This window comes from Pseudopodoces humilis, chromosome 3, assembly GCF_049639895.1.
Source record: "Pseudopodoces humilis isolate 2021_Gansu_Grassland_sample_001 chromosome 3, ASM4963989v1, whole genome shotgun sequence".
Lineage (NCBI taxonomy): Eukaryota > Metazoa > Chordata > Aves > Passeriformes > Paridae > Pseudopodoces > Pseudopodoces humilis.
The window spans coordinates 64,797,401-64,811,468 of record NC_142202.1 but is presented as its reverse complement, the minus strand read 5'-3'; the positions used below and the strand labels follow the sequence as shown (position 1 = coordinate 64,811,468).

The window sequence follows — 14,068 nt, the reverse complement described above, 5'->3', positions numbered from 1 at the left end:
ATCAATTCCAATACTTAACAAATCCTAAACCTTCACTGCTGTGCCATGTGGCTCAGCTCCTGCACCACTACTCCCCAACACCTGACCCCTTCATTTGCCTCATTAAGATCCCTTTTCCTCTCTGTCTCTTCCCAAGCATATATTCAATGTTATTTGGCTCTTGGACTGCAGAGACTGATAGCTTTTTCCTCTCCAGTGGGAAGTAGAAGTGGGGTGGTGGTACAGAAACTCTTTCAGAAAGCTCTGTGTGTGTGTGCAACTTCAGAAACAAGTAAGAAAAAATAAGAGCAGAGGAGCAGGCAGCAGTGCGTAGTTTTAGCTAGGAAACAGCCAAGCTCCCTAAAGATCCCATAAACTGGTTCCCTTTTCCTCCCTTGTAACCTGCTGATACACCCAGCCCAGCCCAGTTGTTGCAGCCTTGGGCTGTGCACTGTGAAGGGGTGTGTGGGAAGCAGCCTGTGTGATGTCAGAACAAAGCCTTGGCTATACTAATTAGAAGAGCAAAGATGAATCCCCCAGAGAGATAAGTGCTTTAACAGAGTACAGAGCATATATCCATGGTGCTACTCAAAGCAAAGACCATGGATTTAGCCACTGCAAATGTCATCTCTTTCCAAAAGTACAAGGATGTCTACATCTCTTATAATATTGACAGAATCAGAAAATGCTACTTAACTCCTGAAGGAATGGCTCAGTTTAGCTGAAACTTCAGCAGGGTTTCAAATTTAAAAAAAAATGTCAGTAGTTGTGACATAAAAAAGCTCCAAGCATTGCAGCGTGGATATCTCAGGTATAAAATCACAGGGTTACCAGCTACAGCTGTAGTGAAAATAGCCTCTTTTATATTCCAAAAGGGAAAGCTTCTAAACATATCCACTGACAAGCTTTCTAAAATGCACAAGTTTGCCAAGAAAGGTGCTGCTGACTTAACTAGAATTTTCCTTCAAAATCAAAACCTATCTTTGGAAGGGTAAAGAAGAGCAACCCTGACATCTAATTCACTGAACTGCAAGATTGAAATCTAACACATAAAGAGATGTTGCCATTTCACCTTAAGTCATCTTTATTCCATAAATCCTTTCATGTGGATAAACCAGTGCCTACTTTAAAAAGTGCCAATAGGAAACTTTTATGATCAGGTGTTGAGAGTGGTGTGTGTGCTGGCCAAATAGTTTGATGAGTATTCTTTAGAGTTTGTAAAAATTTCCTATATCCAGCTGCATTGACACAGAACATAAGGAGCAAAAATTCTGCTACTGAATACAGTCACAGCAATTTTTGTAAAGAACATCTTAAAGAAAATTAACGATTTGAAAGACACGGTTCTAAGAATAAAAGAGGAGAAAAACTCATCCTATTTATGCAAATGAAGGCCAAATATGCTGATTAAGTAGCTGCTGCCCAGAAAATGATCAGAAACACCAAACACAGGTTTATACTATTCAGAAGAAGTAACTCTTAAGGATATATCAGTGTGTCAGTTATTCCAAATAAATCCCTTTCATGGGACAAAGGTTTCTAAAACAGAAGCAAGTAATAGTGTACATAACATTTTTGCAGAATATGTCATGTAAGGTCCAATACAGGATAAATGCTTAAACACAAAAGAGAACTGCTGTTCTTTAAACTGAAAAATATAAATATAAAATGGCATTTAAATCTAAAACCTATACCTAAAAGTGGAAAACTAAACAAAAGTGCAAGCTGAGTAGCTTCCAACAATCCATCCATTAAACAAATGGATATCTGTTATTAAATTTGGCGTTGCAGTTATTTATTTTAATTTCCTTTTTCCAGTTTGGGAAAGTTCATCTACTTGCTACTGATGCCAATGTAAAATTCAATTACATATGATTATGAAGTAGTATAAAAATAATTTTGTGAGGTGTCAAACTTCAGACTGCTATTTACAGGAATATCAGTAACAATATACTGTTAGTGATGCATGTCAGTTATCTGTAAAGTTGCTATGGTAAATCTGCTTGACTCCTGCATTGACCAACTAATGGAATACAAAATTTCTGACATTTTCTTAGCTTATAAGCATTACTGAGAAAAAGAATGGGTGCATTAAAAAGTGGAAATGCAGGCAATTCCATCTATAAATTTCCAGTACCAAATATAGCAAGATTTATGTAAAACCAAAGATTTTCATGTTAATAATGTAAATCACTCTACAACGCTTTATAATGTTCCTCCAAGTAGAACTCAGCTCATCCTTTTAAGTGGAGTTTGTTATTTTCTGTTGTCTTATCCTGTTTTTTAAACATCTTGATAACACCAAGCTAATAAGACAGGAATTTAGTATTACAAAAATACCTTTAGGAAAAAAAAATTCTTATGCACAAAATAAAGTTAGTATGTCATTCAGGCTTCTGACACTACAGAGGAGCACTGTTTAATACCCACTATTTACATTATAAATGTAAATATAAGTGCATACTAAATTACTGCTTCTATAAACTATGTAATATCCACTCTTAATAACTCCTTCTTAAAACGATAATTAATTCTCAAGCATGGAAGCGACCCTAATTAAACTTAGGTTTTGCATAACTTATTAGAAAGAGTACTTTGTTTTCAAAAAAGGTTTCTAACATTAAGCATGTCAACTACAAGAGCTTTTAAGTACTGTGCTTACTTTACTACACATATCAGAGGTGCTTCATCAGCTCTCTGAGCCCAAAAATAAATTCCCTGGCCCAGGAAAAAAACAAAAAACCCAGGACTTCTCAATTTAATTGAAGAGGTTCTTGCTTGTTCAAGGCCTTTCTAGAATAAAATCTTCAATAATGAACTTTTCCCTCAGCTGCATATTTGCCACTTAATAGAGTGATTTGTGGAGCTGTGAAGACCTGATGCTTTGTAAGACTAAAGCAGTCCAGTTGTGCCAATGGTTCAGCCTAATTCATGATATTCAACTTTACTGGAGTAGACAAAGGAACCTAAGTCATATGTATGGTACATACCTTTCTCTATAGACAAGTAAAATCTGTGGAAGATTTCATAAATGGAAAATGTAAAAGGTTTACATAATGAAAAAATTAATGCCTGAAGGTTACCAGTTCTACCCAGAGAAGCTGAAAAGGCTGTTTTTTTACTTTACAATGGCAAATACTTTATTTCCTTTTTCCTTCCTTCAGTACAGCTCCTTCTCGCCTTCCTTCTACTTAAATCTCTCTGACTGAAAAAGAGCATATAAGCAGAGCAGTACATTTCCTATCTTCCAGCTTCCTGCCTTGTTTTAGCTATCAATGATCTAAATTCTTTAGCCTTGCATCATGCTTGTAATACTATAACCCAGTCCTCAGTTGGCCCCTGGAGACTAAACAGAGCATTAAATATTAATCAGCAACGCTCCTTACCACATTGAAATCCAAGTTTTTTTCAACCCACTCCTTGGCTTCCTTGAACTCCTCTTTCATTTCCATGATGTACAGTGTATCAAGGGCATCCACGATTGTTGCTCCTTGTATGTTACCTGAAATACATGAAGAGCCACTGATTTACTTTCCAACAGAAGATATTCCAGTTAGATTTAATTAATTTAAATTAATTCTAATTTCAAAATCCAATTTCAATTAATCCAATTAAAAACTGGGTGCATAAGCATTCAAGTGGTAACTAGTAATTCACAGCCCTTACTTTGATTCCCATGCCACAACACAACATCATAATATTTAAGTATTTTTTCCCCTAATGAACTTTTGAAGAGCTGTTCTAATGCACAGTATTTTCAGCCATAATTTTGCATTTTAAACCACTGATAGAACAGTTCACCGTAAAATGACATAAAACACAGTAAATCTAGGTAATTGAGAAATTCCTGTTTCTTCCAGTTTGGAATTAAAATAATCAGTTGCTTTTTTATTTTTGTACTCAAGAACATACATAAAGCTCTGAGAAGCTGGTGAGTACTGATCCCATTTCAGTTAGGAAATCCTTTTAGGAAGTACAGTCTGTGGACAACAATTTTTCTGGTATAGTGCACCACCCTGTAACCTGCACAAGATAGCACTGGGTGAGGCAAAGGCAAACTTGCACACATGGGTTTGTCAGCTCAGGAGGTGCTGCAAGGCACTGGTTTTCAGAGCAAGGCACTGGAGGTCTGCAAATGCAGCACCGTTCTACCTCTGTTGCAGAGGTGGGTGAGAGTTAGCCTTGACCTAACACTGCCAGATGAAATATCATCAGTATGTTGGCTTTGGAATGGATTAAATGTTCATCATGCTGTACTGAAAGGTTAATGTGGATGGTGGGGTTCAAGTAAACACAGTCACTCAAAGTACTTTCCAGTGCTTACTTCAAATTTACCTTGATCTTTTCAAAACACCATTTTTGTCTAGGAGAAGTTTCAATTCCTATTTATGGGATAAGGTCAAAAATTCATTTTTGACCACTCTACTAGAATTTATATTTCCTTACTTGGCTCCCACAGTTTTCATAATGAATGGAAAACAATTGTTATATTTTAGAGAAGACTCTGATAGAGAAGTAAACATTTATAATTACAAAATAATTTAGGTTGCAATCAACAGAGAAAGTCATTAGGTCCAATCCCTGTCTCCCACAGCAGGGCTAATGAGTCAGGTGAATAGCTGACTACTCATTCTGGAATTGATTGTACCAGGAGAATAACAAGATAGTAGTTACAACTAATTAAGGAACTTGATTATAATCTTGTCTCTGAAATACCTGATGAAAAAGTAAACTTATCAAATATCAGAATTCAGTTTTTCATATTTATAAAGCAAGCTACTGTATCAGTCAATTCTTGTGTTCACTGCCATCATGAGTTTTCTGCTTCCACATGAAACAGAGAGGTGATTGGAGAGCTCTATATAGCAGGATTAACATCACTTTCTTAAATTAAGCTTCCAGGTAGAAAATAATTTTCCATTTCCACCATCTTAAACAAAATAATATTTGAGGTCACTACAACAGTTATTTGGTCCATTTAACAGAATCAGATAATTTCTCTATTTTAGCAGCTGGTTATACCACTCATTTTTGTAATGCCTCTTTCCTACCCTGAAGGAAGTAATCTCTATATTTTCCCCCAGATATTCCACCAATAAAACTGCAGCAGACTTTGGTAAGAACAACATAATATCCTCCAAGAGCTTATTTGGAACTTGGCTGCCCTTCTCTAATATGAAAGGAAAAGTATTCCTTTAAACTTGGCTAAGCAACTTGTATTTTTCTTGAGCTTATGAGAAAGTGTGAGTGGAAAACTGCTGAAGGACATTTGCTCAAGAATGCTACTGCAAAAGCTCTGGAGATGTCTGGTAACTCCATACAACAAAAGCAGTTCCTAGTGAACCTTTACAGCTGAGTTCTACTTACTGGAGAACCATCTATAACCTGATTTGCTTCAGTGGATTGTGATAGGCTCACCATGCAAAGACACTCTTTGTGATAATCCTCTTGTAATACAACTAACACCACCACTAAAGAGTTGAGCTTTCAATTTTAAGGATTAGTACTTGAGCTGCAACCCACTACTAAGTCAGAAGAAAAAGAGGAGAAAATAAGGAGAAAATTTACTGAGAAATCACCCTTGGAGTCACCAACTAAAGATTTGTTTTTCCTGAATCTGGCCTATGTGACCCGCTTAGAGCACAGACAGAAAAAAAAAATGCTAGAATCTCAAGTAGATCTTTCTTTATTTGAAATAACTTCTGCTATTATTCTGAAGGCTCCAGGAAATGGAATAGAACAATTAATGTGACAATTAGTCAAGTTTGTCAAACAGCTGTACTTCCAAGTTCTTGATAAAAGACAAAAGAACAGAGAAAGTCAGTTTAGAGGCCAGAATTATGACTTGTGAACAACTGCAGTTTATGCTAAGTCAGCCAACGGGATAACTTGAACTTGAGAGTAGTATGGAAATCGTGATGCTGAACAGTTCATTAATAACCAGTCAGACAAACCAGTGGTGCAGGTGAGGGAAGGAGTGCAAAGAAATTAAATGAATGTTTCTTATTTGGATAAGACCAAATATCTCACAAGCGTATATAAGCTATGCTTCTCAAAGCACAGCACATAAATTATTAATTACAGTTATCACTGTTGTTCATTCCTACACAACATTCCCAAGGAATTACACAGCAGTCATGGTCTACAAGAAGCAAAGATTATTGCTAGGCAATTACAGTACACACTCATGAAACAGAGTATTTGGACAAGAGGACTGTTTTCCTATACACCTACTAGGAGTGAGCACTGTGTTATAGAGTACCAGCAAAGTTGCAGTCACCATGGTAGAGTTTCCTAGTTGCCCTAGGCAGGAGGAAGATACCACAAACAATACCCAGATAAAATTCATAGACCTCAGGTAAATACAAATATATTGTGCAGATAATTAAAAAAAAAAAAATATATATATACACACACACACACTCAAAGTAGAGAAAATGAACTTGAAACTCATAAAACTTAAGCTCAAAGGGAGTGATTTTGATGATAAAAGAGATAACCAGATGCCTACCAAAATGAAGAATTATTAATCTCTACCAAAACCTCCAGACCAAGTGCTCATATATGCTCCATTTTACTTCTGTTTTTAACCCTTTACTTTTATCTCTTCTCTTTACTAACAGCATCATTTACTCCAAGAGATTAATAGAGAACACATATAATAGCCTACTATTTTTAACTGAAAAGAATGCAAATGAAATCAGTCAACATGAAATTTCCGGTAGACCATCAAGAAACATCTACAGAACTTACTTTCCAGTATAACTCTTAAAATCTTGAGCAATGATCTGGAAGAACACAAAAAAAGAACATACTGCTAACAAGACTTGTGGACTATTAACCACAATGGCTTATTACCCAGCATTTCAGAATTGTACAATGTAAAGCACATGTACAATGTATTTCCTCTGGGTAATGCACAGTCAGCCCATTTAAACTGCATGCTTTTTAATATCTAACAGTGCCAGTGTACGTGCACGCAAATAAAAAAAAGAAGGGATTACATCAGAGAATGGAGTGGCATCTCAGGACTGGGCTGCAAAAGAAGAATAAGAAGAGTGGTCAGAGGATGAATAGCTTTGTATGAGTTTCCAGGATGGCACTGCAGGGAGAACTGCTCTGGATGTGAATGACAACCTTATTAGCACAGCTCTGTGACTGAGCTTATATAGCCATATGGTTTAAGAATCACAACTGGCTTATGGCCAAAACCTTTGTAGCATGTGCCAAAATAAGTTCTCACTTGTCTAGCCCAGGCTTTTAGATATGGCCAGAAGAGTCCGGAATAGAATCCTTCAGAATCAGTGCTTGTCGGTGCATTTGAGAGTTTACAATTTCCTCCCATCCCCTGCACACCAAGCTTGGCATTTGAGAATACATATAGTTTTGACTAAAGTAACATTGTGATTTGAGCTGTAGGTTTTTTGTAGCATTGCTTCAAAAGCTGACTCATATTTTAGAACAGTGTTTTCCTTTATTTAAAGTTCACTGAAAAGGTTCCTATCCAATATCATTAGCAATTTAAAGTGTCAAAAGTGATTAATTATTAAAGTGTGCTATGCCAAAACACGAAACTCTCGACTCAAGTACTGGCAAACCCTCAGCAATATTAACACTTCTAATTTCAGTGACTATTAGCACCTGGTTAAGAGTGGAGAAAGAAAATTCATTCAATTTTTAATAAACCTAGCTTTTTGTATGTGTAACATGAAACAATAGAGTAATATTTCTAGAATGCTCTTCTAAATCTCCAGTATTTTATACATCTGTGCATTTTAGTTCAAAGACAACTCTGGTGTCTTTGAACTCTATAAAGCTCAAATAATTTTTCCTTCATTGCTTATCTCTGTGCTTCCTGTGGAAGTCTTTGGCATCCACCACACTTCTGGCACCATGCAGCTCAGCTACATGTTTTGTTATGAACCACCTTCCTTTGTTTGAACACGCTGCCTAGTAATTTGCTATCTCCACCCCTTCCTTACAAAGGATATCACTCCCCACAAGGAACAATAAATCCTTGTTCATTTCATCTATGCCGCTTTTTAGGACCTCCAGGTATTGTTCTGGAAAGTTGTCAAGCTTTACTACTTACTATGAAGTCTGCCTGTTGTGTGTATTAACTCAGAATTATATCTCCCATTTCACTAAGTGCCAACTTAAATTAGGAACATTTTCTATTTCTAAGTGCAATTATCGCCTGTTGGGAAATCCTTCTGGGTTTGCAAAACTGTTTGCAGTTTGCCATTGTCAAAGCTACCCCAAGGAACGTATTTGAGCTGCCAAATTTCACTGTGGTCATTTGATTTTTCAGCGTTGGGATGAGTAATTTGAGAGTGAGAGGTCAGTAATAAGCCTGAAAAATGTTTATTGGAAATCTAAAAAGACACTACATTTGTCTTTGTTGTGCAACATAACCTCCTCTCAAAAATGCTGTGTTGACCAATTCATCCATATATCTGCTAATCTTATTCTTTACGCAAGTTAATTCAGTTGAGATAGATGTCAGGCTTACTTCTAAAATGAAAACCACATACCAAAGCACAAAATTTCAAGGAATACAGCAGGAACAGTGAAGATAAACAAGACTACGGTGCGGGGGAAGATTTTGAGTCCTTTCAATTTAAATTAATATGTTGTTTAAACACATGCACAATTAATTGCCTAGGCTATATTAATAAACTTAGAGTTTGAAAAGATACATTGCTATACACTGTCAAGACTGTTTTGGATATAAATTTTGGCAGACTTTAAAAATATTCATGCACCTCAACACTCCATAAAAGAAACAACAAAAAAACTGTTCAAAGTAGGAGGAGCAGAATCTTGCTAAATTATAGTACTTTGGGGTTTACAGTGTGAGTATTCATTAAATGCCTACCTTTTTGCCTCCAGAAAAGGTGTTTTTCACTTGCAGAGATTAATTATATTATGCCCACAAGTCACAATATCAAACTGACAATACTGCACATGAAACACAGCTTCAGATAATTAAAAAAAGCCCTTTAGTTGCAGTCACTTATGTGCAGAAAACACTTCTAGAAAGAGTTCTCTGCTAGTGCAGCAACACTCATTAGTTTTAAAATTAGTTCAGAAGGCTTAGAGAGGAATAGCTCCTAGTTTGAGGGGCTGGTGTTGAAGTGCTATGAAAAAAAAGGCAAAATTGTAATTTTGCCGCTTTCACAATAGGAAAGTAGATTAATAAATCTCTGCTTCATCTAACATTGTTAACAGTAACCTGAAGCATAAAGGTTAAAGTATTAAAAACTAACAGCACTTACTCAGGGCCTACTTTCTATTAGGAACAGTCAGACAAGATTTAGTACTCATGGAAGAAGTCATGCCAGGAGATATGCCCTGTTTTGCTAATGGACAGATATGGTGTAGACAGATGCTGAGTATTCCAATTTATTTGACTCATCTAGAAACAGTTGTACACTTCATGAAATTAAACCAATCAAAATATTTCTGTCTTTTCAAATAGTTGCTACAATATGGTAAAACCTAACATGGCAAATACAAAGGAAATAAAAGCACGGATGTACTGAAAAGACATTGCCATTGAGGCACGTATGTGGCACCGGCTTCAAGGAGAAACATTTCAGTTCACACATGTTTCGTGTTTCTCTAAAAATATATTATTCTTGGTGTGCACATGTGAGAGAAAGCAACTTCTGCTCATTCTGCTCATGAATATATCTACAGGCTGCCTGTCTAAAGACTTTCTCAACTTATCACATACACCCCTTCACACACACTGCTTGCAGAATGCCAGCAAGATCAAAGCAGTTCCTTGACTTCACAATTTGTATTCATGGCCTGAGATTAGGACAAAAATAAGTAATTTCCAAGTTCAGCAAGAAGTCCTCAGCTACAGGATCTAGAGGATATCCCAGAGGATATCCTAGAGGATAGCTCTACTACTACTAATTTGTAAAAGGTGCTAAAGCAGGGTTCTTTCCCTTCCCCCAAAATTAGAACCACCAGTTGTCCCTACCCTTTCTCCTATCAACATCCCACTGGCCATTTTCCTCCTCTCCTAGCCTAGGTACAGTGTCTGTATTTCATGATGATATTTCCTAAGCCACATTCATGTGTAATTACATCTCTCAAAAGCCATCTTATTTTTGTCCTTCTGAGAAACACAGCATGACAGTTATGACTTGCCTTCAAAACACAACAGTCATTATAATCTACCTGCAAAATGGAGATAGAAAGGAGCCATGCATTTATACTTTCAAAAATAAGCTTAGAAGCAGTATCATTTGAAAACAACTCTCTCCTTCTGTGTCAGGAGAGCTGTACTATAACTTATGCAACATAAAGCACCACACAGCACTGGACTCTGCTGTTCCTCACAGTGAGATACCAAAAGTCTTTATCCCATAACACCCACTCCCAGTTTATTCAAAGCAATGTAAATGCAGCAGTTAATTCAAAGGAGGAGAAGTGCTTAAAATCAAACAGTGCCTAATGAAATAAGCTGTGTTTTACCGATACTAAGACAATCTGATACCTGTATTTCTAAAACAATTGAGACCTGGCAGCAAGAAGAAAAGATGGTTTTGGCAAATTGGAGATAGTTATCAGTGAACTGAAGGTCTTGGTTTCTGAAGGTTGGGAAGAAATTCACAGGACACAGATCTGAAGGTAACCTATTACTAATACAATTCAGAATTACCTTAAATTAGTCAACTACTTGTAATTTTTATAATTTTTTTTTAAAAATAAGAAGCAAGGAAGATAAGGAAACTTGTCCGTCCTTTCATGAAGGAGAGAAATCCAACACACTTTTATGAAAAAGGTGGCATTTGTTGAATTCAAACATGAAGGTACAGATCAGATCTAATCATCTTAGGACACTTACAGAAGCAAGGTTTTGTTATAACAAAGAAAAGGCAATTATGGATTTGGGCAAGGGTAACTTATGAGGCAGACCTGCTGGCAGGTCTTTGATATTCTGTAAAGCAATTCAGCAGAAAGAGACCTAATGTTTATTTTGATTTGCATCAAGATCAATAAGATTGAAGATGTTTCTAAGGAAAACTCCTCAGCAATAAGAACTTATACCAGATGACCATGATGAGAAACTGATCTGCATTTAGACTGAGTCTGGCTCTTACTCCTTTAAATGTAGTTTTATTTTTCAATTCAACACTTGTCCTGTTTCACAGAGAATTGTGCCTGAAGTGACTTAAATTTATGCAACATCCACAGAACTCCTGCTTAAGAATTTCACAAGTCAATACATCTACAGCTTTTTATGAAAACCCATGCAATATTATTATTAATTCAAACCTTAGAAATTTTTATTCCATCTCTGTTTTCAAATGAAACTACATTAAGCATTTTAATTTTCAAGAAATTTCATGCCATTTTGTTGTACTGCAAGTAAATAGAATTCCATTAAATAGTTACTCAAATATTTTAAACCACTCAACTATCATTCTCCTGAACACAAGAAATAATTTTCATTTTCAGAGAAGAGAAGGAAACAGAAATATGATGACTCAACCTTGAAGTCAACTCAGACTACTCTGTTTCAAGAACTCAAAAAAGAAGTCCAATAACTAACTAGATAATAATTACTTATTAACATTTTTTATGTTACCTTGGGGGTAGCAAGATCAATGTAGATTGTAGAACGTTGTATTTTCCAACTTATTTTTGTAATCACAACTGCTGTCTCTAAGCAACCTCCAAATATAGTTGGGGATTTGATAAGTGTTCTATTTAGGCTGTTTTAGGAAATGTTTCCACTTCAAGCTATCTTTTGCAAACATTCAACAAAGTAAGTTCCTGTTAAAATCAAAATAATGTATTGATTTTGTCTCGGCTATAGAAATTAGTAATTTTTCAGCTTTCTGTTTGGAAAACAAGCTATTTGAATAGAAAAATTGGTGTCAAACAGTTTAAATTTTCATTCTTCTGCAAAACTGAAGATAATGACAGTTCATAGGACTGTTTTCTTATGCTTTCTCAGAATGCTCTTTCTCTTCAGCTGCTATTTATCCAGCCACAAGTCCCACTTGGACACTGAGGAAGTTTTGACTCATTACACTGGATTTTTACTGTGTGCCTCTCCTACTAGAACTTTTCAGTCCCGTATTTGTTCTACACTGATAACAACTTGGGCTTTATTTAACATCTCCTGTACAATATTTACAGGTGCAAACAACAGTTGCATTAATGAAAAAGAAAGCCTGATAAGGGAGTCTGATACAAACCAACAAATTTTTATAAGAAATGGAAATAAATTCCTAAGAACTGCACAAAGCTGCAGCTGCCTTTGTGACTGTAGAGAGTACTGTTTTTTCCTTGTATAGGATTTCTCCTCCTCTCCACCCCTTCCCCCTTAGTTCCCTGCTTATTGAATGTGGCATCAATGATTTCCATAGTAAATGTTTAAGACAGGACAGTATTTATTGCAGCAAAACTGTATTTTTATCATGCAGCAATGCCATGCTCCATTTATCCTCATTCAGACACTAATCTATAAAAGTCACAGAAAGCACCTTCATTTACTGCTACTTTTTATACATAACAGAAGCAAGAAACATCATACTGCATGACAGGGAGCAAAAGAAAACATGTTTATCACTTATAAGCTTTTCAGCTGATTTCCTGTTTTGTGCTAACGTCACTAAGCACAAAAATACACTATACTCACCAAATAAATTGCTTGAATGTCCTTGCTTAGATATGGGTTTCAGTTCATTTAATCCCCATGCGTAACGCTTATAATTATCCCAGGCATGCTTCATCATCTGTAGGGAAACGAAAGCGGGATTATAATGTTGATTTAGCAAGAAGCCACAGCAAACATCCACTTGAGAATATTCCCAATATTAAAAACATTTAATTCAGTTCTTAACCAAAGCATTAGATCTATGAAATATTCAATAAAGAATAACAGTGGCACTGTTTTCCAGGTAGCAGTGGGATGGCTACTATAAGAATTACATGACTGTCCTCTCCACTTCTGTTACCTGCAAGCTTATGGTCAAGACACACTCAAAGATAACTAATTTTTAGGAAGGGAATTCATTGTGTCCTATATCAATTCAATTGAGATTTTATTTCCCTTTAGCATATACCTCAAAAACTGCGAGAAGTAATATTTTAAAGGAAGGTTTTTCCCCTAGAACCTTTAGATTTTTTAAGGTAAAATAAAGTTTACAGTAGTTTACAGATTCAGGCAGAGACCTGCTTGCTGGTTCAAACTCAGCACAGCTAGTAACAGTAGAAGGATGGCAAAGTGGGCAGGCAGAACAGCTAGAAAATGTTTTGAGATTTTTAAAATACAATCTTTTATGACTATAAATGCATCTGTGGCTACTTTCACATGTCATTCTGCACAAAGAGACAAAACATTTACAACTAAACTTATCACTACCAAGTCATATTTTGCACGAGAAGAGGTGCACCACAGATAAATACTGCTTTGGGACACAGCCTTGCAGAGCCCAGCACAGCAGTGCTGTAGTAAGAGCAGGGGGTATCCACACCAGAAGTCAGGGGATTGGGTTGACTCAAGAACAGCTCACACTCCACCACCATCACCAGGCCTATCTGGTCTGAACTGTCCTTTTTCAGCGTGGTCCAGGTGCATGTCCAGGAGCTCACCTGCCCCCCCCCAAATGTGGGGTGAGAAGAATGCATACAGCTCTGTGACAAACCACCGCCACTCCAGCAGATCCAACACCTCCCCTTAGCAACCACCACTTTTAACACCTGCTCAGGAAGAGTCTTCTTTAAAGGCCACCACAAGCAGCATGACTTTATGTAACAGAAAGAAAGATGTTGCCTCCTTGCTGTCCCTCCTCCCCTCTTCCACAAGACAGAGTAGGGTTGGGAATGCCAGAGGTCATCTTCTAGACAAAAAGTGACAATTACAGACCTTTTCAAAGATACTGCTTCAGGCTGTCAGATGACAACACTGCTCTGTCCTTGCTATCAGACCTCTTCTTTAGGCCATGTGTCAAGGATAATTCTGTTAAATAACAGTTACAACCCTAAATTTAAAAGCAGCAGCCTTGGGACATGCTGATAATAGTAATCCTGCACTTTCTCCCTTCCTCTTTCCTTTGCT

General features: G+C 36.6%; 1 protein-coding gene across 1 annotated transcript in view; it reads right to left on the bottom strand.

Annotated features, from left to right (window-relative positions):
* MAN1A1 (mannosidase alpha class 1A member 1) overlaps positions 1-14,068 on the bottom strand; it is a 142,762-nt gene that overhangs the window by 91,898 nt on the left and 36,796 nt on the right. The window contains exons 2-3 of the mRNA XM_005518316.3: positions 12,647-12,743; positions 3,366-3,481 (exon numbers count right to left, since the gene is read on the bottom strand). Coding sequence (XP_005518373.2) covers positions 3,366-3,481; positions 12,647-12,743 — 213 coding nt within the window. The remainder of the gene's footprint in view (positions 1-3,365; positions 3,482-12,646; positions 12,744-14,068) is intronic.